The sequence below is a fragment of the Malus domestica genome, chromosome 05 (assembly GCF_042453785.1).
Source record: "Malus domestica chromosome 05, GDT2T_hap1".
Classification (NCBI taxonomy): domain Eukaryota; kingdom Viridiplantae; phylum Streptophyta; class Magnoliopsida; order Rosales; family Rosaceae; genus Malus; species Malus domestica.
The window spans coordinates 4,162,449-4,189,698 of record NC_091665.1 but is presented as its reverse complement, the minus strand read 5'-3'; the positions used below and the strand labels follow the sequence as shown (position 1 = coordinate 4,189,698).

The window sequence follows — 27,250 nt, the reverse complement described above, 5'->3', positions numbered from 1 at the left end:
TTGAAGAACATCCACCTCTCTGCAACCCACACTTCATCTCCCTTTATCTGCTTATTCTCTTATTCTCCCCAAATCTTGCCTCCGTTAATCTCATGGCCCGTCTCCTCTGTTCGGCGCGGCCGAACGATGTCGTTTTTCTGTGAAGATCGACCCTGCCCTTCTACTTCGTCCAATCTAAGATTCCAGTGGTCTGCTGTGGTTGGAATTGAGATGGGGACAAGGTCCCAGCAGAAACCAGGCCGAAAGAGAAAGGTAGTGGCGGACAAAGCAAAAGGAAAAGAGAAAGAAAAGGGAAAGTAAAAGCAAAAGCGAGTGTGTCTGGCGGTGGAGAGATCAAAGAAAGGAACAGAAAAGGAAAAAGATCATGTCGTTGGGAGAATATTTCAGAAAACAGAAAAGAGGAAAGCAAAAGGAATGCATATGAGGACACTGCAAAAGTAAGGAATAAACACCCCAGATCACCCAAGTTCCTCGAGCGGCAAACAGTCATGCAGACGCTTTGGCTCGCCTCGCCTCGGCAGTGGAAGACAAGATTGGGAGAAAAATTCATGTCGAATTGTTGGCAGAACCAAGCACCATGGTCGCGGAGGTGTGCAATTTACAACAAGAAGATAGTTGGATCACCCCAATTTATAAATTCCTTGCTCATAGCACCCTCCCAATTGACAAAGTCCAAGCTAAGCAGATTCGATACAAGTCTGCCCGCTACCTGATCATTAATGACCAACTCTACAAGCGCGGTTTCACCCTGCCATACCTAAGATGCCTTACACCTGCGGAGGCAGAAATTGTCCTTCGGGAAATACATGAAGGAGTCTGCGGAGATCATGCTGGGTCTCGATCCCTAGCACACAAGACTTTTCGCCAAGGATACTATTGGCCAACACTCCACCAAGATGCCATCAGAATATCTCGCTCATGTGATAAGTGTCAACGCTACGCAACTATCCCTCACTCCCCTCCCGAGCTGCTCACTCCTATGATCAGCCCTTGGCCCTTCGCCCAATGGGGACTTGATTTGATCGGCCCAATGCCTGCAGGGAAAGGCAAGGTCCGCTATGCAATCGTTGCAGTTGACTACTTCACAAAGTGGGCTGAAGTAGAACCCTTGGCAACCATTACTGAGGGAAAAATAGAAGACTTCGTATGGAAGAACATCTTCTGCAGATTCGGCATTCCCAATGCGATAGGCACGGACAATGGGCGGCAGTTCGACAACAAGAAGTTGAAGATGTTCTGCTCTAAGTTCAACATCAACTTATGTTTTGCCTCTCCAGCCCATCCCCAGTCTAACAGACAAGTCGAGGCCGTTAACAAAATAATCAAGCGCACTCTGAAAACTAGCTTGGACAAAGCTAAAGGTTGTTGGCCAGAATTCGTACCCCAAGTTCTTTGGTCATACCGCACTTCATATCGGACTTCCACAGGAGAAACTCCATTCTCACTTGCTTTTGGTACAGAAGTAGTTGTTCTAGTTGAGCTTGAGCAAGCAACATACCGAATCCAGAACTACATACAGAGTGAGAACGACAAGCAACTCACCCTCAACCTGTATCTAGTCGAGGAACACAGAAATCAGGCTCACCTGAGGAATGTCGCCTACAAGCAGCGCATCTCCAACTACTACGACTCAAGGGTCAAACATCGCTCTTTCAAAGCGGGAGACTGGGTACTGAAGAAAAGATTACTCTGTGATAGAGTCCCGAGTGAAGGAACACTCAGTCCTAACTAGGACGGACCGTTCGAGGTCGTCGGCATCAGCCGCCCTGGCTCCTACAAGCTCAGAAGCTCTGACGGAAAAACCCTTGGCCATCCATGGAATGCTGACCACTTGAAGTACTATTACAAATAGACTCACATTGTACAAGTGTTAAGCTACAGTCGTTCGGCATCCTATGTAACAAAGACCATTTGGTATGAATTCAATAAAGAGGTGATTTAGCCAACTCGGCCCTAAACTCTTTTACATTCTGAGCAATGAAACACTCAAGTGTTGAAGCTTCAACGCACATGTTTCCAATACAAAATAAAATCTAAGTATATGTCAACAAGACTATATAAAGGATCTATGCAAACATAGCCAAACATTCATCAATGATAGGGCAAACACTTGAAACTTGATAATACAAACACTTGAAGCTTGATAATGCAAACACTCATAAACATACGAAACAAAAAACAAAAAACAAAAAAAAAAACCCTCAAGCTTATAACATGGCACATGCCATACAAACAACAAACTAGTGCAGGTAGAGTACATGCAGAAAGTGAAAGCACGTCTAGTCATACTCATCTGAGGTTGAACCCCTGATCATATCACTCTGAGTCCTACCGTCATTTTCTGCATCTCCAAACTCATCATCACCCTGATGACTCTGCTCATCAGCACTAGCCTCATCGCCAAACTCATCTGCACTGCTATAATAAACTGCAAGGTCGAAGGTTTCACCTTTTCGATGATGTTCATCTATTTCTTCACGGTATTTTCGAAAAACGTTTCCATCATCATAACGATCAAGGACAGCCATCCACTTTCTTTTTTCAAAATGAACTTCCCGGGTACAGCGAGGTCTAAGGACATGGAGAAAGGCCTGGGAACCCAAGAACTCCTTCACAGCAGCTTCCTTCTCAGTCGGGATCCTACTTTTCAGCTCAGAAACCTCAACCAAGGCACTATCCAACTCCCCTTTAACCTTGGAAACCTCGAGCATAGTTGTCTCCAACTGTTTCTTAGTCGCCTCCAACTGTACCTTGAGTCTCAAGTTCTCACCATTCCGCCTCTTCAAACTCTCAAAATGTTGATCCTTGACTTGGATGGCCTCAGCCAAAGCTTTACTCGTCTTCCTGGCATCATTCACGAGCTGTTTATTCTCTTTCAATTTCACCTTGCACCGTTCAGCCTCTCGCAGTTTGTCGTGATACTCAGCCATGACCTGCATGACAAGACGATCATCACTACTAAAATAATGCTAATAAAGAGAAGAAAACAAGGAAATGACAAAGTAACACTCACATATGAAGACAGCTTCAACATCCGGTCGCAATTCGATTCATCTTTAGCTAAGGGCTCTCCGAGCTCATCGAAAGTGAATCGACGCCCTGCTAGGCAATTGTTGATATACCCAAAGTCCTTTGGCCGCATGGCAACCTTCAAATCCTTCCAAGGGACACTGCCAACCTCTTCCTTATCTTTACCCTTGCTGCTAGAACTAGGATCACCTTCCTGCCCAATATGCTCCCTAACTGGAGGAAAGATGGGATTAATAGTAGGAAGAAGAGACAGCAATCGCCTATCTTCCCCGGCAACTATGGCAGCAGCACATCCAATGGCCTCAACTTCAGCTTTCTTCGAGGCAGAAACCTTGAGGACTTCTTCTCAAGACTTAGTTTTAATGATTGGTCTCAATCGATGCTTGCGAGCTTCCTTGTGAAACATGATGTCTTCTGAAGGAACTAACATGGGCACTCTCCTTTTCTTGGTGCTAGTCTCCACTTTCTTGCCCACCTTCTCCACTGAACAAGGAAAATCAAAGTAAGAAATACCACATTATATATCTATATAAAAAAAAAAAGGGAAGAACAAGGATCAAGTGAAGGATACAACTTACTCGCTCGTCTCTGGCACTCGGAAACTAAGGGCTGGAAACCGTACTTTCGAAACAAGGGTCGTAGCTTACCCAAGTGTCTATCTTCTTTGGGCACCCTCAACACTTTCTCTACATCAGCTAGCTCCTGTCCGGAGAGTTTGATGGTGCCTCGTGTCACTGCATGAAGAAAAATCTTAGAAGCAAGAGCAAATCACAACAATAGCAAATAATGAGAAAATGGATACATTATAACCTACAGTCTGGAAGTGAGTAGGAACACGTCGCTCAGGCGTGACACCCTTAGCATGCTCCCAATCATTATAAAGAAAGCACCAACGTTTCTTCCATGTGCAGTACGCCTTTCTCTTATTAAAGACAACACGCTCTCTCTCGCTCCGACATGCACATTTGGCGTAACCAGTACATGCTTTCACCGGGCGCATCTTATAACAGTAGCGCCACTGATGGAAGGAAGGCTCACCTAATCCACACTCCATCCAAATAATATAAAACCCGATCAAGGTATCCCATAAACCAGGGTTGAGTTGCCCAGATGCATAACCAATAAAAGACAGCATTCGTTGCAACCACGGATGCAAAGGTAAATTTACCCCCAAGGTCACTAATGTCTGGGTATAGAACATAACATGACCCTTGGGCGGCTCCGAAGGCAATTCTTCACAACGCACCAAACGTATTCCTACACTACGGGGGATACTACATGATTGCCTTAGGGCCTCAAGCTGCTTTTCGTTATCTAACAAGTTATTTTCTAAATGGTCCGCTGTGAACTCAGAGCGAAATATGGGTATGGCATCACAAACAACCCCCTCACCAACTCGTATGGAGGAAGAACCAATCTCGGCTAAGGTTTGACAATTGTGAGGATCAGAACGACATATGGGTATGGCGTCACAAACAACCCCCTCACCCACTAACATGGAGGAAGAACCAATATTGGCTAAGGTTTGACAATTGTGAGGATCATCTAACGTTTCTTTTGTACAAGACTCTAACAAAGGCTCAAACCTAAAGCCCGAGCTAGGGGAGCCCTCATCACTTAGACTTCCAGACTCCGACATCTACAACAAACAGAAACAAACTCTATCACTACATGAAGGATCAAAACGTAAGGAAGCTCACAGGGCATGAAGAACAGCTCAACCAGTTCATTATGTTCTTCACAAAATACATGAACATTCCAACAATTCAACAAAAAGGAAAACATCCAATGTAGTGGAGAAGACTACCAACCTGAAGATGGTGCAGCAAAGCAATGCTAGAATCCCTCTCAAGTAAAAAGCACTCTGTCTTCAAAAATCACTACAAGATGAGCAAATGAAGTTCTTGAGCAGATGAACAACTTTCACGAAGGAAATGTTTCCATTTGAGCGACGGAAGTTAGAGTGTTGAAGCTCCAACCATGACGGTCAGATTTCTGCAAGCTTCAACGCTGCTGCGGTGTTTCGAAGATCTGGAAATATCCAACCGTTAGTTTGTTCTGAATTTTTGATATGTTATGGAAGAGGTGATGCGGAACAACTTTGATGAAGAAAGTATGTTGATCTGAACAAGACAAAATGAAGTTTCGAAGCTTACAATAAGTCTGACGGGTTAACAGCAAAATGATGCACAGTTACTCATCATACCTGAATATCTGGAGTTGTACTACTCCGATGAATCTCAAATTTGGATATGTTGTTGTTCACAAGGTTAGGAACAACTTCAATGAAGAAAGTATGTTGATCTGAATAAGGGAAAATGAAGTTTCAAAGCTCACAATAAGTCTGACGGGTTAACAGAAAAATGATGAACAATTACTCACCATACCTGAATATCTGGAGTTGTACTACTCCGATGGCTCTCAAATTTGGATATGTTGTAGTTCACAAGCTAAGGAACAATTTTCATGAAGACAACCTTGCGATTTGAGCTACAGAGAATGGTGTTATCTTGCAGAGCTACCGCGCCCTCTACGTTAACTCCTTCCTTCACTTCCTTGGCTCCAACACCCACTTTCCTTCATCATGGCTTTGGAATAATTCAGATTTTTACGGGGACATGAAGACCTTTCCAGCAAAGAAAGGAAAAGGCAAAGCAAAAGAATAGCTAAAAGCCACAAAAAGTGACGGACAAAAGGAATAAATGCACAGTGCCATATTGAGCAAAGTCCAGGGAAATGGGGAAGAAGACACAGGCAAAGGGATGAGACTTTGAGTCTCATTGTTATTATTTCTCTACCTCCCAATATGAAGCAAGAAAGCATTGGGCTTCACAAAAAATAAATAAAGGGGAGTGGGCACAAACCTGTTCTCCTCTTTGGGCTTGCCACACAAATAAAAAATGAACAAAGGCACTGGATCCCTTCTTTTCGTGGGCTTGAAAACAAATGAGCAGTTTTGGGCTACACAAAAATTTTGGGCCCTCCCAAAGCTAAACCTAGCTTGAAATATTTTTGGATAAGGCATATATGAAGGTATGACATCAAAACAAGGCTTCGTTACTTTGACAAATTAGTAGCAAGCAAGACACCTCATTCGGCAACTCTCCTCGCCTGAAGACTTGGGGGACTCCCACCATATGCTACTGCACCTTGATACTCGGAAGTCTCACAACCACTCAGTGACTTGGATTTTTCAAGTCTCCAACCGAGAAGTTTTCCTCACTCAGGAAATTAAGGGAACACTACCTTAAACTACATGCTTCACTCACAAAACTTCAACAATACACAAGTTTCAACAAAAGAAAAAATTCAAAGAACTTTTTGAAGAAGGCTTTGGTGTATTTAACACAATACGTTGAAATCAAGCAAAGCTTATTTATTAATACTTCCGATAAGCTACAAATATGTACATGTACATGAGTCAAAATAAACAAACAAGAGGGAGCCTTCATAAAGATTGCTTAGGGGAAGTCTCAGCAGTCGGTAGAGCCCCAGAAAGAGAAAGCACCGGAGGGTGGTTATCCGGAGCCTCAGTACTTGACAAAACCCCAGAAGGAGGAGGCATTGGAGGTTCATCATTTGAAGCTTCATTACCAAGTACAGCCCCAGAAGACGAAGGCAATAAATGCCTTTGGAACAAACCCACAAACCGTCGATGATCAAGTAAAACCTTACCATCAGATTCCTTCATCTGGTCAAGCTTCCTCTTCATGTTTGTAGCATAGTCATGGGCGAGCCGGTGCAACTGTTTATTCTCATGCTTGAGCCCTCTAATCTCCTGTTTGAGACTCATCACTTCAGCAGCCAATGATTCAACTTGGCGGGTTCTAGCAAATAGGCGTTGGACCATATTAGACACAGAACCTGCATACTGAACACCAAGAGCCAGAAAGTCCTTAACAGCCAACTCATCAGATCGTTTGGAAAATAGTCTGTTATCTTTGGGAGTGAGAAGGTTCCTGGCCACCACCGCAGCGGTCATATCATTCTTCATCACAGAATCCCCAACAGTAAGAGGACCAGTAGGGGATATGAAAGATGGGCGCCATATGTTGTCTGGAGAAGGCGTGGCTGTCTCTTCTCCAAGGTTCAAGTCAAAACGACGGTCGGAGGGGCCAGACATTTTCAAGGGTGTTGAAGAAGGAAGATGTCAGACAAATCAAGATTTTAGAAGTGCAAGAAGGGAGCTTCTACTGGTGGAGATTCAAGTGTGCTGTGGAACTTAATGCCAGCCTCTATAAATATCTGCAATCGACGGAGCTTCAGAAATCGAAGAGGTGTTTGCTTTTTCAAAAGCTGGGCTGCTCAGAGGGCACGAGGGCCGATCTCAGAAATCGAAGAGGCGCTTGCTTTCTCAAAAGTTGGGCTGCTTAGAGACCACGAGGGCCGATATCAGAAATCGAAGAAGCACCTGCTTTTTCAGCCTCGTTAGCACCTGTCACATGCACACTCAGCTTTGCGGAAATTACGGGTAATCTGTCAAAGATTTCTGGTGAAGTAGAAAGCACGTGAATCTTACTGTTCAATCACCACTCTCCACACGCACCATCAACTCCTCGGGTACCATATATAACTTTGCCAAAGATCTCTGACAAAATTTAGGCACGAGAATTTCGAAGTTCCAGCTACCCTACTATTACCCACAAGGGTAAAGGAACAGCACCACTGCTTGACAACTGGAAAGTCCCTATGTGTGTCGACCTCCGTGTTCTGTGGCAAGACAGACTGGCAAGAACGTCCAACCTTTACTCACATTCGAGAAAAGACTCCCAACATAATTACTCTCTTAAAAGCCGAAGTGGCACCGCTTTCTGAATCTCGAGAGCCAGATCCCCGACGGGATTGCTTGTTCGAAAATCGAAGAGGCACAGCTCTCAGAACTTCGAGAGCCAGATTTCCTTAGATAAAGCTTGTCTGTAATCTTCACACGCAACATCAGCTTTCCAGATACCACGTACATCTTTTTCAAAATGCTCTGACAAAGTTAAAACACGTGAAGCTGACAGCTCCCACTACATTGCTGTGACCGAGAATGGTAAAGGAATAGCATTACCACTTGCTATTGAGAAATTCCTATATATGTCGACCTCCCTCCTCCACGGACAGACAGACCTGCAAAAATGCTCAACCATTTCTCGCATTCGAGAAGGCACCCTCAACATAACCTCTCGAAATACTCAGCTTTATTTCCCCCCGATAATACCTCAGCAAATAAGCCACACCAAGAACAAGAGTATCTCATATCATCAGGGTCGAAAGCAAGAGTATCTCATATCATGCTTTCTCCCTGTCTTTGTCTTTGTCATTGTCCACACCTGCAGGACAAGGAGAAAGAGAGCAGTCAGTCGGAACCTGAAATCAAACCTCAAATCTGGAACTGACTGCCTGGAACCTTTGTCTGGTTGCTTACTTAGCATTGCTCTCGAGTACTCATCCTCAACTGCTGTCAAGGTCACGAATTCCACCAGCAAATACCTCATGACAGTTGATCAGATATTGGCTCTTTACACTAAAGTTGCCAAGCGTGGATGAGTCACTATGAAGGAATGTTCTGAAGGACCATTTAAATGCAAAGGTTGCACACCACTTCTACCATGCAAAAGATTGAAGCAGAAGGGTCAATGATGAGCTGAAACAGATCACTACATCACGACACATTTCCATACCACATTCACTATTCCGTCAACAGCAAAAGTATCCCATATCATCAAGGTCGAACGTACTCTAGATTTGATGGACTTGTTTTGACCCTCAAATTCTTGAGTCGGCCTTATACTCTGGAGGGAACCAGAAAACCCTCCAGCACAGTTCAAGAATAAGCCTGTGGAAAGTTACTTCTTCAAAAGAAAAAGTATCTCATATCATCTCTTATCCATTTGCTTCTCCTTATCCTGGCAGTTGAATGAGAGATAAGGAGAAGGAGAACAATCAACCGGAAGCCGAAGTCAAACCTCTGATCCTGGGTTGCTTGCTTGGAAGTTTGACTGCTTACCTTGTCTGTCACCTCTTTCGGCAGATCTCCTAGCTCGGCGACTTGGGGGACTCCTACTATAGGGTTTGTATCGCACTTGACCAAGCCCGAAACTACAAGTAAGCTTCAAGTGAAATTGATACATTACCTTGTGCATCTTCATCGGTTAAAGATACCACCCCTGGATGGAGGAAGCGTACTTCCAGAGAAGATGCCACATCTACCTATGAGAAAGATAAGGCAAGTGAAGACGATACCACACCTCGGTACTTAGAAGTTTCGTGATTACTCAGCGGCTTGGATCTTGCAAGTCCCCAATCGAGGAGTTTCCCTCACTCGGGAACTTAGGGGAGCACTGTTTGTACCATACTTGACTAATCCCGAAACTACTGAGCACCAGTCAACGTTATACCGTCAAGGACCCAAAAGAGTTTCCCTTCAATCAGGAGGTCAATCACAATGCGACACGTGTCGACATCAGAAGCCAATCACAGCGCGACACGTGTCAACATCAGAGGCCAATCACAACACGACACGTGTCAATATTAGAACAAAACTAGAAACTCTCTTCTATAAATAGGGATCATTCTCCCACAATAATCTCTAATGTCATTTTGTACCAAACTATTCACTAGAACTCATAAAATGAGAGCTTGAACCTATGTATTTGTGTAAACCCTTCACAATTAATGAGAACTCCTCTACTCCGTAGACGTAGCCGATCTGGATGAACCACGTACATCTTGTGTTTGCTTCCCTGTCCCTATTCATTTACGTACTTATCTTCACTAGTGATCGAAGCAACCAAGCGAAGGTCACAAACCTGACACTTTCTGTTGTACCAAAGTCCTCGCTGATTTTGTGCATCAACATCACTAAAACAATGAAAAATGTGAAGTCTTACCTCATGTAAAGCTTCAGAAACATCGATTTCGTGTTTCATTCGTCAAAAACAATTTTTCTCAATCAACATGTTTGTAGTTTCATTGGTTAGGATTTTGTTCAACAATGGAGGATGAGAGGGTTTTGATAGTTGAGAAGATAAATAATACGCTAAAAGTGATTTGGGGTGTATTTATAAATTTTTTTTTTAAAAAACCTAATAAGGTCAAAATTGTCATTGCATAGTGGAGTACATAAGTCATTTAATATTAAATTTTAATATGGTGTACATTCAACATTTTGTGGGATGTTAATATAAAAAGCCTTACCTTTTCTATTATTTTGAATGATTAAGTTTAGGGTTTGGATGTTTTTTTAATATTGTTTTATATGTTTTCTTTGTAAAGATTTAGACATAAAATGTAAAAAGGTGGTCATGTGCCAAGCAAATGACACTTTCTAACAGAAAATTGGATGGAGTTAAAGATGCTTAACGGTAGGAGGTTAATTGGCCACTTTAACATAGTTTAGGGAGTCAATTGGCTGAAAAAATTGTTCAGGGGGGAAATTGAAATTCACATGATAGTTTAGGGGGTTAAATGACAGTTTACTCTTTATATTATTATTGTATATTATTTAAATGTTTTCTAATTAGATATTTTAAATATTTTATATTATTTTATTTTGTGGCCCGTGGGGACTTCCCTTCCTTCCCCGTGTCAATTATCTTCCTATTCTCTCGGGAACCCTCTGGAACACTCTCCCTCGTCTCTCTCCCTCATCCCCCTGCAACAACAACGACCCGAGGCACCACCTCGCCTCGCCCCTCCGGCGAGCTTCACCGCTACCAACAACCATAACTGTCTACCCTGCACCTCCCCGTTCCCCTCGTCCCGCTCTCTCTCTCTCCTCTGTGCTCGAGGCACAGCTGCAGCAATGGCAGCCACCATCGCCATACTTCCCGGTGAGATTTCATGGTGCTCCGACCTGGGTAAGCCTCGGGATGCTTAAGATTCTTTCATTTTCGTCATGGTGGTTTAATTATAACCTAGAGTTTGCGATTTAAACGTCGGATTTGCACAGGAACAGAGAAAGCAAGAAACTCAGTTTTCCGGCGAGGGCCCGACGGCTTTTGAGCCGTTTTCCGGCCACTTCAGGGCCAAATATTGGTATATTTATACTCCTCTCCTCCGTAGCTTCAATTTGGTATATAATATGTCTAGGTTTTGGGGTTGATCGGAGCTCGGGGAGCTCCGGTGTTCTTCGTGGAGTCCTTTTGACTAAATTTACAACGGACCCGTTGGTGATAGAAGGGTCACATTCACTTACCTTGCAATCCTTGACATCTACTTAACAATTTGAATGGCACACGCTCTACAAATAATAGAAAGCTTTCCAAATTGAAATTCAAGCCCCTTTCAATGAGTGCCTAGGAACTAATGGCATTGAACAAGACATGGAGATAAGCAAATTGAAATTCGAGCTGCTTCTTCAGTATCTGAATGTCAGTCTTCGCCTGTACAATCTGCCGGTTAATCTCCTCCCTCAGCTCATCGAAATTGTGCTTCTCCCGGAGATTTGCATCCACGACGGCTTTGCTCTTTAGGAGCGGAATCTCGAACGTGTTGAGCACCTGCAGGAAAGCCTTGGCGAGCCTGTCGCAGTCGGTGAAGTTGTCTTCGTTCTTGTCGAGCTCAACGAACAGGGAAGTGAATTTCTTCTGGAGCTTCTTCAACGGCGGTTCGCCTCTCGTGGTGGTGGTGGTCCGTGTGAGAAGTCTGTGTTTGATGATGACGTCATCTTCGAGCGGCCCGAACGCGTAGTTCGGCGCCACGGCCTCTCCTCGCCCTGAAGCTTTTCTTCCTTTCGCCAGCATCGAAACTGACCGTAGATTATGAGTCCGGCGGAAATTCGATTTCGAACTTGTCAAACTAAGCGCCTGCTTTGTATTTGAAAATTTTTAACATTTCACATTCTTGAAAACAATTTCTTTTAAGATTAAAAAACTTGATTGATTTGCGATTTAAAATTTTTAAATCTTATGACTTAAACTAGACAAACAGATATAAAAAGAGAGGGTCGGAGGAGAGAGGAGAGATGAGGAAAGAAAGTAAGAGATGATTGAAGGAAAGAGAAAGAAGAGAGAGGATCAGGTGAGATAGAGAGGAAGAAGAGTGAGAGAAAGAATCGAGACAATGAAAAGACCAGATTGTAGGAGAGACGAAAAACGTAAAAAAAAAAGAGGAGAGAAAAAAGAAAAGAGAGATTTGGAGTGAGAGGGGAGGAGGGAAAGAAAATAAAGGAGTGGGTTTAAGTTTAAAAATTCTAAAAACTCATTTTTTATATTTTTAAAGAATAGACTATATTTTTTAGTTAAACTTGAGTACAATTTTTTAAAATAGTCATACCAAACAAGTTTTTAAGCCTTAAAACTTGAAAATTATTTTTGAGTTTAAAAAGTTGAATTCAAGTAGAGTACCAAACGAACTCTAACTAATCTCTAGAAAGAAAAACCCCGTTCACGGCGGAGGATTCAACTTATGTTTGTGGAATCCAATGGCAAAGGAAGACGTTTGTTGTTTATACTCGATGTTAATTGGACGGTCGGATGGGCTTCATGGTTAAACACTGCTACACCGGATCCATAATGTTATTTGGTCAATAGGGCTTTTTATATATTGGGATAGAATCCACATTTATCACGAAAAAATAGGAGAAATTAGTGGTCTAACTAGCCTTTATGCATGCGCTCACGCGCGTATAGAATACATTTTTTTAATCATTGCATGTTACGCAAGATTTACACGTTATATGCGTAAATTGACAAAAGGAAAGTTAAATATTGGAAGTAAATGAATAATCTTAGATCATGCTAGAAGAAATCTCTCATAAATCAATTAAAACAGCTAAATCCACATAATGAAATTGGTCTCTATAGAATTTACATTAAGAATAGAGAAAATAATATTTAATAAACAACTGATTGAATCACATTATTGCTAACCCATTGTGAGGCTAAGCCCTCCCCCTCCCCTTTAGTGTAGGTAATCTTGTTTGTTAAAAAAAACAATCATTTGACAACTAATTCAATCACATTATTATTCGCGTGCGAAAGACCTTTTTTATAACCGGCTCTTAAAATGTTTTGAACGTGTTTAAAGATAGAGAAAATAATATTTAATGAATATCTTGAATCACATTATTGCTAGCCTATTGTGAGGTACTAATTAAAAAAATTGTACAAAAAAATTAATTATTAAAAAAACACTGTTAAAATGATGAAAATACTCATGTCTGTTGTGGTCTATTTTATCTGACAGAGGGACTAGGGCCGGCGGCAGAGGGAGAGAGGAGAGAGATGTGTGTTTGTAGAATTATAGGAGAATGTGTGTGTTGTTATCCCTCCTACATTGTGCCTTTATTTATAGTAGTAAAGGGAGAGAAGATATTTCTTCTCCTCCAAGTAATACAAGTTGTAATAGGAAAGGATAACTAGAATCAAATCTTATCTAGGATTTACACAATCATACTTAAACTAGGAATGTTTACAACACTCCCCCTTGAGTGGGTAAATACTCAAGGTAGATTCAGCATCATGCAGAAGTTGAGGAAGTCGACTCGTCGACATTGATTCCAAGGAACAACGCTTATTCTCAATAAGGTAGGAACTTGCATAAGTAGTAAGTTTCACTAAAAAACCCTAAGGCTATGGCAAAAACCCAAGTAGGGACAAAATCCATAGTCTAAGGAAAAATGCGTGAGAAATGCAAAGTCAAAAGAAACGTCTACAGGACGTCATCAGGGATATGACCAGCCCAAGGTGGGTGCCTCGTTAAAACCTAGTTAGGTAGCAAAAACCCAGTGGGAAAAATGCTCCTAATCGTAGGGAAAAAGAGTACATTAAGATCAAGCAAGTATCTAGAAGATACTCCCCCTGAGTTTGACATAATTCCACAGAGAAATAGCAAAGTTACAACTCAGAAAGTTTACGCATACCAATTCCATGAACAAGCTTCTGAAACGTCGCCTTCGGTAGTGATTTGGTGAAGAGGTCGGCCAGATTGTCTTGTGATCGGATTTGCGTGACTTCAATCTTCTGATGCTCTTGTTGTTGATGTGTAAAGAAGAACTTCGGCGCAATATGCTTGGTGTTGTCTCCTTTGATGTAACCCTTCTTGAGTTGTTCGATGCAAGCTGCGTTGTCTTCAAAAATCGTCGTCGGGGCATTAACGGCGGGATGAAGATCACAGGAGCTTCGAATATGGCCCACTACTGCTCTCAACCAAAAGCATTCCCGAGTTGCTTCATGTAAGGCGAGAATTTCAGCATGGTTAGACGAAGTGGCAACTAAGGTCTGTTTAGTTGACCTCCAAGATATTGCGGTGCCTCCAACGGTAAAGACATAACCCGTTTGAGAACGCGCCTTGTGCGGATCAGATAAGTATCCAGCGTCAGCATAACCAACAAGGCGAGAATTAACCCGATGAGCATAGGGTGCGGCATCACTCGAGGATTCGTAGGGATAGAATAAGCCCAAATCCGTAGTACCCTTAAGGTAACGGAAGATGTATTTCACGCCAGTCCAATGTCTGCGTGTTGGTGCATTGCTGTATCTTGCCAAAAGATTAACAGCGAAGGAGATGTCGGGTCTAGTGCATTGAGCTAAGTACAATAAAGCGCCTATCGCACTTAGATAAGGAACTTCAGGCTCCAAAATCTCTTCATCATCCTCCTTCGGACGGAAGGGATCTCGCTTTGCATCTAGCGTACGAACGACCATAGGAGTACTCGAAGACTTCGCTTTATCCTCATTAAAACGGCGCAACACCTTCTGGGTGTAGTTCGATTGATGTACTAGGATTCCATCCGAACAATGCTCTATCTCGAGACCGAGACAGTATCGAGTCTTACCTAGATCTTTCATCTTAAATTCCGACTTCAGGTGCGAAGCAGTTCTCGCGAGCTCTTCAGGAGTTCCGATGAGATTCATGTCATCGACATATACTGCAACAATCGCAAATCCGGAATGTGACTTCTTAATGAACACACAAGGGCATAGTTCATTATTCACATATCCCTGACTAGTCAAATACTCACTTAAACGGTTATACCACATTCTTCCGGATTGTTTCAAACCGTATAGTGAACGCCTCAGCCGAATTGAGAGCGTGTTCCGGGGTTTGGAAATATTTGAACCAGTCAATGTAAGTCATTCGGGAACTTTCATATAAATTTCCGTATCAAGATCCCCATAGAGATACGCGGTTACTACGTCCATCAGCTGCATATCCAGTTTTTCGGAAACTACCAAACTGATAAGGTATCGAAAAGTAATCACATCCATAACGGGTGAGTAAGTTTCGTCATAGTCAATCCCGGGGTGTTGTGAGAAACCTTGTGCTACAAGACGAGCTTTGTAACGCACAATTTCGTTCTTCTCATTACGCTTCCGAACGAAAACCCACTTGTAGCCAACGGGCTTCACATGTGGAGGAGTAGGAACTACAGGTCCAAACACCTTACGTTTCGCAAGTGAATCAAGTTCGACTTGGATTGCTTGTTTCCAGTTTGACCAATCAGCTCTACGTCGACATTCATCAACGGAACGCGGTTCAATGTCATCGCTCAACATGATCTCAGTAGCTACTGCAAATGCTAATGCATCGTCGACAATCATCTCATTTCTACGCCACACATCATCTAAGCTAGCATAATAGACCGAAATCTCACGATTCTCGGGAGGAGGATTCGTCTCTTCAAGGACGCTTCCATAATCTAGAATTTCCTCATGAGTTGGGTAAAATGAGTAAGCGATAGTCGGATTCACGGTAGGCTCTTCAGGACCTTGTGTCGTGGTTTTCCTCTTCCGGGGGTGTGAATCCTTTGAACCAAGGGGTCTGCCACGCTTTTGTGTAGGGGCAGATGATTGGCTAGCCGCTAATGTACGTGGATCACCAGAATTGGCATCCCGGGCTTCCAGGAGGGTAGTCCGTCGTACATTTGGTACATCCATCTTTGCAGGCGTATTCGCAGCTGGAATATGTGATCTTGTCACGCGCGCTAGATCGGTGAAAGCATCTGGCATGCTCTGAGCTATGCTCTGGAGATCTAATATGCGCTGCACTTCAGCTTCAGACTGAGCGGTGCGGGGATCTAAATGAGACAAAGTGGGAGTCGTCCACGATAATTCGCGTCGTTCATTAGGAACGTTGACGTTCTTATCTCCCCCTAACGACGGGAAGACTGTCTCATAGAAGTGACAATCCGCGAAACGAGCGGTAAACAGATCGCCTGTCAAAGGTTCTAAGTAACGAATAATCGAAGGAGAATCATATCCGACATAGATTCCCATCCTTCGCTGAGGCCCCATTTTTGTACGTAAGGGCGGCGAGATCGGCACATAGACCGCACAACCAAAAACGCGCAGATGCGATATGTCGGGTTCGCATCCGGTGACCAACTGAAGGGCACTAAATGGTTGTGTCGCAACAGGCCTCAGGCGGACCAACTTTGCTGCGTGCAATATTGCATGGCCCCAAGCAGCGATCGGGAGCTTGGTACGTATGACCAACGATCGAGCAATCATTTGTAAACGCTTAATGAAAGCCTCTACCAGGCCGTTCTGGGTGTGAACATGGGGTACAGGATGTTCAACTTCAACCCCAACCGACATGCAATAGTCATCAAAAGTTTTAGATGTGAATTCTCCAGCATTATCCAATCGAATAGATTTGATCGGATAATCAGGGTGGTGAGCCCTGAGCTTGATAACTTGAGCCAACAGTTTGGAGAATGCAGCGTTCCTTGTGGACAACAAGCACACGTGTGACCAACGTGTAGAAGCGTCAACCAAAACCATAAAATATCTAAATGGTTCGCATGGAGGTTGAATCGGTCCACAAATGTCCCCCTGAATCCGTTGTAGAAAAATGGGAGGATTCGAACGAATCTTGTCATAAGAAGGCTTAGTAATAAGCTTTCCCATAGAACATGTTTGACATGCAATTTCATGGATCGAACCTAAGCTTCGGGTTAGTGGATGCCCGTGTGAAGTTTTGAGGATACAGCGCATCGCTATTCGTCCAGGATGTCCCAAACGATCATGCCAAAGTGTAATTTCGTGCGCGGTCCCTGTGGTAGGGCCGGCCACATAGTGGCATTCTATGGGGCGTATGGTCGTAGTATACAGACCACTCGGGTTACGCTCCATCTTCTCTAGAATACGCTTCTGGCCATATTCGTAGGAAGTTACGCACAGAAATTCAACTCCGTTTTCTACGTGGGTTTCAGCGTGGTAATTGTTATCTCTAATGTCCTTGAAACTTAGTAACGTTCTTCCGGAACGTGGAGAATAGAGTGCCTCAGCAATGGTCAAGATTGTACCATTGGACAACATTATACATGCCTTATCGTATCCTTCGATCAGGTTGGATGGGCCTGAGAGGGTTGTCAGAGGTGCATTCTTAGGTACGAAGTTAGTGAAATAGATGCGTTCACGCAAAACAGTATGCGTGGTTGCACTATCTGCCAGACAACTAACTTTCCCACTAGTCATACCTAGAATGAAAAATTAATTTGAATCGGTCACATGCATAAAAGTTTATAAAAACAAGTATCAATTCAAAATAATTTCATTTATTCAAGGAAAAAACTTAATATCCAAAATAAATCGCCAACTAATAATCCAAAACATAAAGGAAAATTGTTCAAAATCAACCAAAAAACAAGGTGGGGTTCGGCCACAAGGTGGAATTCGGCCCCAATTGTCTTATTTTAACTGAAAAATAAGTCTATGTCTAAGATTCTAATCTTCCATAAGAGTAGTATCCTCCTGAAAATCAGAAACCTCCATCTTTGTAGTCTCCGGTTCGTCCACTTGCAGGAAGTTTGATTCAAACTTCGTACGACGAGAATGATATGCATCCACAACCTTCTTGGGAGCACGGCAAATACGGGACCAATGGTCATTGGAACCACAACGATAGCACATATCGTCATTCATTGTGGCAGGTGCTTTGCCCTTATTCTTGAAGTTCGGGGCCTTGGGAGCGAGGTTTGGGCGCTTCTGGGCTTTGTTTCCTCCCTTGGATGGGCCTTGGCTCTGTTGACCTTGGTGGGATGGCTTCTGGCCGCCCTTACCACGCCTCTTTTGGCGTTTTGGGTGCTGATTAGTGCTATAATGTGCTTCAGGCACAGCAGTAGCCCCAGTAGGTCGAGCTTGATGATTCTTCATCAACAGCTGGTTCTGCTTTTCAGCAAGAAGTAAAACAGAGATCAAATCCGAGAACTTAGTGAACTTCTGAGCTCTATATTATTGCTGCAGGACAATATTAGAAGCAGAGAAGGTCGAGTAGGTCTTCTCCAGGAGATCCTCTTCAGTCAAAGTTTCATTGCAAAACTTGAGAAGTGATCGGATTCGACAAACTTCAGAATTATATTCATTCACAGACTTAAAGTCTTGGAAGCGCAAGTGCTGCCAGTCGTGTCTTGCTTCAGGCAAGAATATGTCCTTTTGGTGATCGAAACGATAAGCCAAAGCGACCCATAATGCACGTGGATCCTCCTCAGCAAGGTACTCAGTTTGTAGAGCGTCATGGATATGTCTTCGGATGAAGATCATAGCAGTGGCTTTTTCAGCCTCTTCAACAGGTTTATCTGTTGCTTCTTCAATAGCAGGACGCAAGTTCTTTGCAGTGAGGTGGAGCTTCACATCTTGAACCCACTTGAGGTAGTTCCTTCCAGAAACCTCCAAAGCGGTGAAGTCGAGTTTGTTCAAGTTCGACATGTTCCTATCACAAAATAGATGGACAAGATGTGGTTAGTGTAATGGAGAAAAATCAATCCATTCACATAGGAGTAGAACATACAGGTTCTAATAGACATGTATTGGTTTAATTTTGCATGAAAAACTTCGGGTTTTCATGGGTGATATGTTTAAGTGAAAACTTCGGGTTTTCTAACAAGGCATGTGTATAAGAAACTTCGGGTTTCAAAGTAATTATGAACTTCAGGTTCATATATTCCTGCAGGCAAACACAAATATATATGCAAAGAATATATGCAGAAATATTGTATAATGATAAGTGAATTAATTTATTTTTGGTCTTCGGGGCCAAATTAAAGTGTGGGTGAAAATATAAAAACCCATATTATTTAAAAAAAATTAAATAATAAAATCTCGGGGCCTAAAAATATAGGCCGAGGACCCCCGGGTGTAGGCTGCAGGCCCACGGGGTGAGAAGGGAATGGGCTGCTGTGTGTAGCCCTAAGAAAAATTTCTCTTTTTTTTTCGGTATGGGCCGCTGCAGGCGAGCCCAGGAAAATAAAAAAACAAATTGTTTTCTTTGTGGGCTGGGCCGCTGCAAGCGAGCCCAGCAAAAAAAATTATTTTTTTTCTTTTGTTACACGGGCCGAGAGACAGAGCCCGAGTAGGGTTCGGGAAAGAGACCCAAAAGAAATCCCAGCCGGGCTGGGTGTGCGATGCCGAAGAAGAAAGCCGGAGTTCGTGGACGGCGCCATGGCAGGCGGTGTGTCCAGGGTCGAGCAAGCCATGGTTCGTCGAAGAACCAGGTGTTTGTCGACGAATAAGAGATCTCGACGTCGATGGAAGAAAAAAAACCGAATGAATTCAATTGAATTCGAGTGAAGACCCATGAAATTCTTCTGGAATTTCTAGAAATCGTTGGTGAAAACGATGGGTGGTGTCCAAGTTTGCACGACTGCAGGTCGTGTTGTGTCGGAAAATCGACGGCGAGGACCTAGGCTTCAGGCCGTAGGTCGGGACAAGGTGCTTCAAACGCACCGTTTCGGTTCAAGGCTTTCGGCCTTGGTTCTCGGTTTGGGTTGGGCCATCGCAGGCTGCGGGCCTGGTGGCTTGCGGCCTTGCATGGTGCAAAGGCACGGGTTCGACTAGAACCCTAATCCCCAAATCGCAAAAAAAAAATTTCAATTCAAATATAATTATATGCATGTGGATTTCAATGAATCACATATGTACGTTGATGCATATGCAAATAATAGTTTCAATGCATGTACATATGTAGGATTCAATTCATGACAAATATCAAATTCACATAATTGTAGCAATTTTGATGATGAAGCATACACAATTTATGTAGAATCTAAAATACGTAAAACGTAAAGTTGGGTCATGCATCATGGTGAATGTTCATGCTATCAGGGCTTGCAAAATATCGAGTTAAAAGCCGTTGTTTGGAAAGAACCTGATTGCGTGATGATATGGATGAACTGGTTTGATGCAGAAAAAATTTCCAACGTCAGATTCCTAAGCGCAGCGGTAGGAGCGTGCTGATAACGTGTTGTGGTCTATTTTATCTGACAGATTGACTAGGGCCGGCGGCAGAGAGAGAGAGGAGAGAGATGTGTGTTTGTAGAATTGTAGGGGAATGTGTGTGTTGTTATCCCTCCTACATTGTGCCTTTATTTATAGTAGTAAAGGGAGAGAAGATATTTCTTCTCCTCCAAGTAATACAAGTTGTAATAGGAAAGGATAACTAGAATCAAATCTTATCTAGGATTTACACAATCATACTTAAACTAGGAATGTTTACAACACTATCATATTTGATGCATTATTTTGGATTGCTTTTAAAGTTTTTTGTTTGAGGGGCATTTTTGTCTAATTATTTTTGGTGAAACTTGTGACACCAAAAAACACTATTCATTGGGCTTGTTGGCTTTATATATAAGATATACCCATCAATGAGAGGGAAAGAAGAAAAACGTGGCAAAGCGGAAAGGACGAGGCCTTACATTAATATGCTGGCAGGTTCCAAGTAGAAGTGTTATATAATTCACTTGTTACGTAATTTTCCTCACACTACCAATGTTTTAAAAGATGCTATGCGCTAGTTAGACGGTTTTAAAAGATGCTATGCGCTAGTTAGACGGTTGACTAGGGCCTAGCAGCCTAAGCGGAATATATAACGTATACATATAAATGTCTATTTATACTTAAAAAAATACATAATTGCATTGTGAAACATAAATTGTAAAGTAAAATGACATATATATTATAAAATATTAGAATATATTGAAAACATGGGGATCAAACATATAATAACTATTCATCCAAGTATTTAACAAGTATCTTACAAGTATTGAAAAGTAAAATGTACAATGAAAATTATCTATTTTTTGTCTAAGTGAGAGTCACGATCCAGGTGGGTGTGTCCAAATTCGCCAAAGCACCCGTCTAGATCGTGACTCTTACTTAGACATCAAGTTCATGGTCGATCGATTTATGTTACAACTTATGGTAGAGTCATCGAGTTCACGGTAAGATCGGGATTAGAAATTTTTTCTGAAGGGAACAGGTAGAGCAGAAATCCTAGAATCTCTGTTCTCATATAATGCTAATTTAGGCTTGTTTTGGGATTTCATTTGTCTAATATTATTCTCCTCACCAAAGAGGCAAATATCTATATTACAGACTTTAATTTACAAGGTAAGAATATGCAATAATATTTACCCTAATTATACAAACTTAAACGGGGAACGAGATCATCCTAATTACAATAAAAGTCAACTCACACCAACAATTCTTTCGCCATACTATGCCTCTTCAACTTGGTCTTTGGAGGAACTTCCACTTTCACTGGGTCCTGCTTCATTACTGTATTGTTCACGTGTTCGCTTAATCACGTCTCGTTGTACAGTTTTTTATTCCTCAAAATCACAATTGGTAACATCCTCACACAAAGAAATGCTTCGGTCGGAATATTGTTTAGTCGTTCGGTTCAGCTCTTCTTCTGTATCTTGTTCATACAGTGGACGGACTCCGCACTTCTTCACCTTCAAGCATGTCTTGCTTCCGACAGCACATTCTGTTTCGAAATGAAACTGAATCTGATTCCAGCAGCTCTCCCAACGATTTTTCTCAGGTTGATGATCTGATGGGAAAAGAAATTTCCAAGATAGAAAGACCAACCAGAGGTGATCTGACACTACCTTGTTAACCATAATTCCAATAGTCTGAGGCATGTCTTGAAAGGTGCTGTTTGAACCAAAACTGCAACGAAATTCAATTAAATATTCATGACGTCGTAGCCATTTTCGTCCACAAGTGGGAGCTGAAATACTTTCAGCAGCTGCAAATATAGCGCATAAAGCAAATCCCATCCCCTCCCTATTGCATGAATGCGAAGGTAGCTTCTCAATCACCGAATCCCCCATGCTTTGGTTATTGAACCACTCAGGAATTTCACTTCCAGGAATTAGTATACTGAAAAATTCCACAAAATGAGGGAGCTCCTGCAATAAGGAACAACGTAAATAAATGTACACAACTAAGGAGAGGGGGGGGGGGGATAGAAGAAAGAGAAACACCTGAATGAATCTCTTTAGCATTGAATGCATTATGGCATTGCAACCTTGATTTCCAGCCAAACTGAAGCAATTGACAGAAGTCAACCAAAACTTGCTTGATCTGCAAGCATGTGGTAAATATCGGAGCATTTTTAAGGAAGTACAATTCTCTGTGTGTATACTTAATCTGCTGTTTAAGGAAGTGGCTGGCAGTTGTTGAAGCCTTTTGCAATTTTGCAATTCAAAACACATCAGCTTAGAAAGCCCACTGATGCTTGCAGGAAGGCTAACAAAATGGTTTCCGCTAAGATTTAGTTTTTCTAAAGAAGACAAGAAACCAATATCCTCGGGAATTGCTCCTTCACAAAGATTGCAGTCCTCCAGATTTAAATTCTTCAGAAAGCATAAATCTTTCAATGAAGCTAAGACCAGACTCACAGGGTGAGAAATCTTTGTTGGAAATTCGCCAAAAATGAAGGAAAGCCATGATCTAGCTGGTGGTGCATTACATCCAAGAAAATTTGTTAGTTGAGAAATTTTCACTGAAACCAGGGAGGATTCCGTCTCTCTCAAAGTAATTCCACTTAAATCAATCCCCTCCAAACTCCAACGTATAACTGAGGAAGGTATTTCCTGAACAACGGTTCGGCTTACAGAAAGCTTAGAGAAATTTTTCATTTCTCCAACAAATTCTGGAATCTTTTTCAGTTTTGAGCAGCCAGAAATATCAAATACTTCAAGAGATTCCATTTCTACCTTGTTTGGGAGATTCTTAATACTTTTACAGTCTTTGAGATTTAAAAGTCTAAGCCTTCTGAGAAACCCAATGGATGAATGAATCTTAATTAAATTGGTACAACCTTCAAGAACCAGCTCTTTGAGATTTTTAATACCTGTGAAATCTGGGGTCCTTGTCATGTTGTGGGAGTAACTAAGATCGATAGACTTCAAATTGCCCAAGCACTGTACAAAAATGAAATGGTACAATAGTTCATGTCCAGAAATTACAATTATTGTAATTGACAAAGTAAAATTCAGTTGTCCAATCATCTACCTTTATTCCATTCCAAAGGTGATCAATTTTGCTATGCTGCAGACTAAGTACTGTAAGTTCATCCGGTTGAAAAATTGGTGGGAGACATTTGGAGGGATACCAGCTCCATTTGAGAACTCTTAAAGCATTCGGAATATACTTGGGGCCCTTAGAAAGGCTCACATTATGAATGTCGAGCAACCTCAGGTTACACATCTTAGTGAAAGCTTCAGGATTGCAGTGTGCCTCTTCAAATTCACTTAAGTGTAAAACTATGCCTTCAATTGCTTCTGATCCCTGATAAATAAGATTAAAGGAATAGTTAATTTCATAATACAGTCTTTTATCATGTTAAATATTATTATAGTGTCCTATCCAAACTTTGGTATTTTCATTTTCACGCAACTTCTTACTGTATTCTCTGCAAGCACATGCAAGATATCATTAGGAAGCCACAACTGACTACGACCACCTGCCTCCTCGTAAGACTCTCGTCGAACAATCTCCCATGCCATTTCTTGTATCAAATCATGCATAGACACAGACTTGTATGAAATATACAAGAGAGATTTCTCAAAAAGAACTTGGATCACAACGCGAGTGCCAACAAAGCCACAGTTTTCTAGTCTTTCAATTACTCGCTCCCTTTCACAAAACTTATGGAAACATGCAATGTCAAGGAAGATTCTCTTCTCAAGCTCATCTAGTCCATCATAACTTATTTTCAATGTTTCAAAAATTGTCTTATTTGGAGCTTGCTTCAGTTTATCTAGTGCACTCTTCCATTCATCTCGACCTCTTTTGTACAATAAAGACCCTAAAGTTTTAAGAGCTAATGGAAGACCTCTTGCATAACTGATGAAACATTTAGACAGTTCTAAAAAATCCTCTTCCAACTCATCATCTTTAAAGGCTTTCCAACTAAAGAGAGAAAAAGCTTCATCTTGGGTTAATGGCTTAACCTCATATACCATCTCTATACCATGTTCAACTAACAAACGTTCATCTCTAGTTGTAACGACGATTCTACTCCCGAAACCAAACCACTCTTTTTGTTTGACCAACTTTTCTAGTTGGTCTAATTGATCCACATCATCGAGTATGAGAAGAACCTTTTTACTGCATAAACACCTACTTATCCTAGTGATTCCACTATAAGCATTCCAAACTTGTATGTTATTTTCCCTTAAGATATCAGAAAGAAGCTGCTTTTGTAGATGAGCTACACCATCATGTGCTCTGCAGACCTCTCTAACATTAGCAAGAAAACTGCTACCTTCAAAATCATCAGAAATTCTCTCGTAAACTAATCTAGCTAGGGTTGTCTTACCCACTCCACCCATCCCCCGTATCCCTATAAAGCGAACATCGTTTGCATCTGTATCTAAAAGCAAATCTATTTCCTCCAGTTTAGAATCAATTCCGACAAACCTCTCTGAGGAATCTAACATTGAAAACGTAGGATGCACTTTCTCCCATAGTGTATTGACGATTCCTTGGATAAGCTCTGTATCATACCTACAAGAAGAACAAATAACGTAAATAAAAAATCATCACATCGTAAAATAAAGTGCATGGTAACGTTGAAACTCAATAGTAAAAAATTGGTCTTCTTCAGCTTAAACGTCAGTTGTTGCCTCTTGCTTACCTATAATCCTTTGAATTCCACCCAGCGAGATTAGCCACCCTTTTCAACGACTTTCTCCACTCATTTACCTCCTCCATGTGTTCTCGATAATTTACTTCATGTTCCGCAATGGCTTTCCCAAAACTCCCTCGCTGATGGCGTACATCAGAAGGATCCACGCCATAAAAAATGGGAAAAATTCTCTTTTTCTCTTTCATGCATCGAACAATATGAGTAAGTTCTCGCAAACACCAACTTGAAGAAGCAAAGTTTGTCGAAAGAACTATGATTGCAGACCTTGATTGGTCAATTGCCCTCATGAGCTCTGGATTGATTTCTGTCCCTCTTTCAAGTTCCGGTTCGTCCCTGAAAGTCTTGATTCCTCGCCCCTCCAACTGTTTGTATAAATGATCTGTAAAACCCCTACGGGTGTCTTCACCTCTGAAACTCAGAAACACATGGTATTTCCATGGAAAAACTGCAGGAGCAGAAGCTAGGGCCATTTGGCTGCTCAACGCAAATCAGAAGTGTTCCAAGAAATCAGCTCTAAGCATAGAAGCACTGAAAGTGATTTGCCAAATATTTCAAACTTCAAACTGATGGATTACTATTGAATAACTAAATTGATGAGAGGAAAAGATGCCTTCGATGTTAATTGATGAAAATAATATGATAAGTAGAAAAGAAGACTACGAAAGTAGTTGCCGCGTCACCTTTGAAAGTGATGGAGTTGGTGGGAAGGGCATCATGCATAATTTCCAGGAAAGACTAACGATGTTGCGTTCTGCCATTCTTTGCTTTGTTTAATTGAATGGCTGATGACATGGTGAGTTTGTTTAATTTTGCGTTAGTGTCCTTCAGTATTGATTTCAATACCTGCTAAATGCTAGTGCTGCTATTAATTTTAAATTTTCCAGTTTCTACAACTCACTATCCTTTCCTAATATATTATGTTTAACATGTGGCAAAGAAAGTCTTCTTTTAAATCTATATTATATGTTACATTATCCCATGCAAACTCACAAACACAAAATTGGACATTTCCCAGAATGACCAGAAAACTCACAAACACAAAATTTTCGACATTATTCCTTGCAACCAAACATCCTTTCAAAAGCCTCAGAGAAAAGCAAAACTGGACATTTCCCACTCCCGGAATGACTAGAAAACTTGTCTAGGGATGATTTCTTGTTCCACATGATCAAATAGCATCACAACGTGCCCTGAATCCACTACCTAGAAAATAGAAATGCTTGAGTTTAATTTTGAGAGACTACATGAACTAAAGCCTGCACAACAGATAATCATAGACCTCAAAGTAGCAGATCACAGCTCTAAGTTAGTTTGAGTTGCTTCAGGGAGTTTGATTACTATTAGTTGCTGTTAGTTTTGTGCAGCGAGACCCTCAGGTGGCATTGGTAGACTCAGGTCTTGACCATATAACATGTTACTTGTACATATGTATCAGTCACATTGTAATGATTTTCCAGACTGACACGCCCTGTTCCCGATGTCCGGGGGACAACGGGATGGCCACATGCTGGCCGACACCCGAGGATGATGCAAGCCATTTAATGAATGCTTATGCCAAGAACATGTGAAACATGCATATAAATTTCGCGCGTGACTACGCAAAGTAATATTCAAATACAAACCTTATAAAATAATATTCAACTGCCAACAATGAATAATGATAATGCATGACATGTTCAGAGCATACTTGTGAGAACCTGTATTTTAAAAAATAATTATATATAATTATGTGTTGTATATACTTATTAATTTCAGAAAGTTTTGTATTACTTCTTAATTAATCGTTAATTCCTTTATTTCATTTTTCTATACTCTAATTTACGATTATTTTGAACCAAATAAGTTCAGTACACCATTACGGTAGTATTTGAACTATATATTCATATTATTCATTTTCTTTTCTTTTACATTATTTTATTAAGCTGCATGTTTTGTTCTATTCTAATTGGACCAAAAACCATAGCCAATTAAAGTGCTTTTAGTTCATTCCTATCTAAGAATCTGCCGACTTTGTATGACTATAAGTAGAAACCCAGGGCTGTAGAGCGGTGTGGTCTGCGAGAGCGAGAGAGAACTGATAACTGGATAAAAGATGGAATGTTTACAGAGAAAGATGTAGGCACAGAGGGAGAGATTAATTTGCTGGAAAATACAAAGTGCTAAGTTGTTTATGAGGCTGTAGTATTGAGAAGGCAACTCTTAGGGAAATAAATGAAAATGCAAGAGAGGGAGGTGTTGTATAATCAGTAAGCCACTGCTTGTTCTCGTATGCTACTTTACCGAAGGAGTATTCAGTGTCTGAAATAGGTATGATGTTCAATTCGAATTCGATTAACTACCAATTTAC

The 27,250-nt window shown here is 41.6% G+C and overlaps 1 protein-coding gene and 1 long non-coding RNA gene across 2 annotated transcripts; one reads left to right on the top strand and one right to left on the bottom strand.

The window, feature by feature from the left end:
• Window positions 1-10,587: 10,587 nt before the first annotated feature.
• LOC139196341 (uncharacterized) lies at window positions 10,588-11,912 on the top strand. The gene is made up of 2 exons (XR_011581163.1): window positions 10,588-10,874; window positions 10,967-11,912. It is a non-coding gene; the product is annotated as an uncharacterized lncRNA (long non-coding RNA).
• A 9,564-nt stretch (window positions 11,913-21,476) lies between these two features.
• LOC114823074 (TMV resistance protein N-like) lies at window positions 21,477-25,391 on the bottom strand (the record flags this gene model as incomplete). The annotated part of the gene is made up of 5 exons (XM_029098385.2): window positions 21,477-22,156; window positions 22,232-23,173; window positions 23,265-23,540; window positions 23,657-24,761; window positions 24,892-25,391. Coding segments are annotated over 5 exons (3,414 nt in total), but the record flags the coding sequence as incomplete, so codon positions are not given.
• Window positions 25,392-27,250: the final 1,859 nt, after the last annotated feature.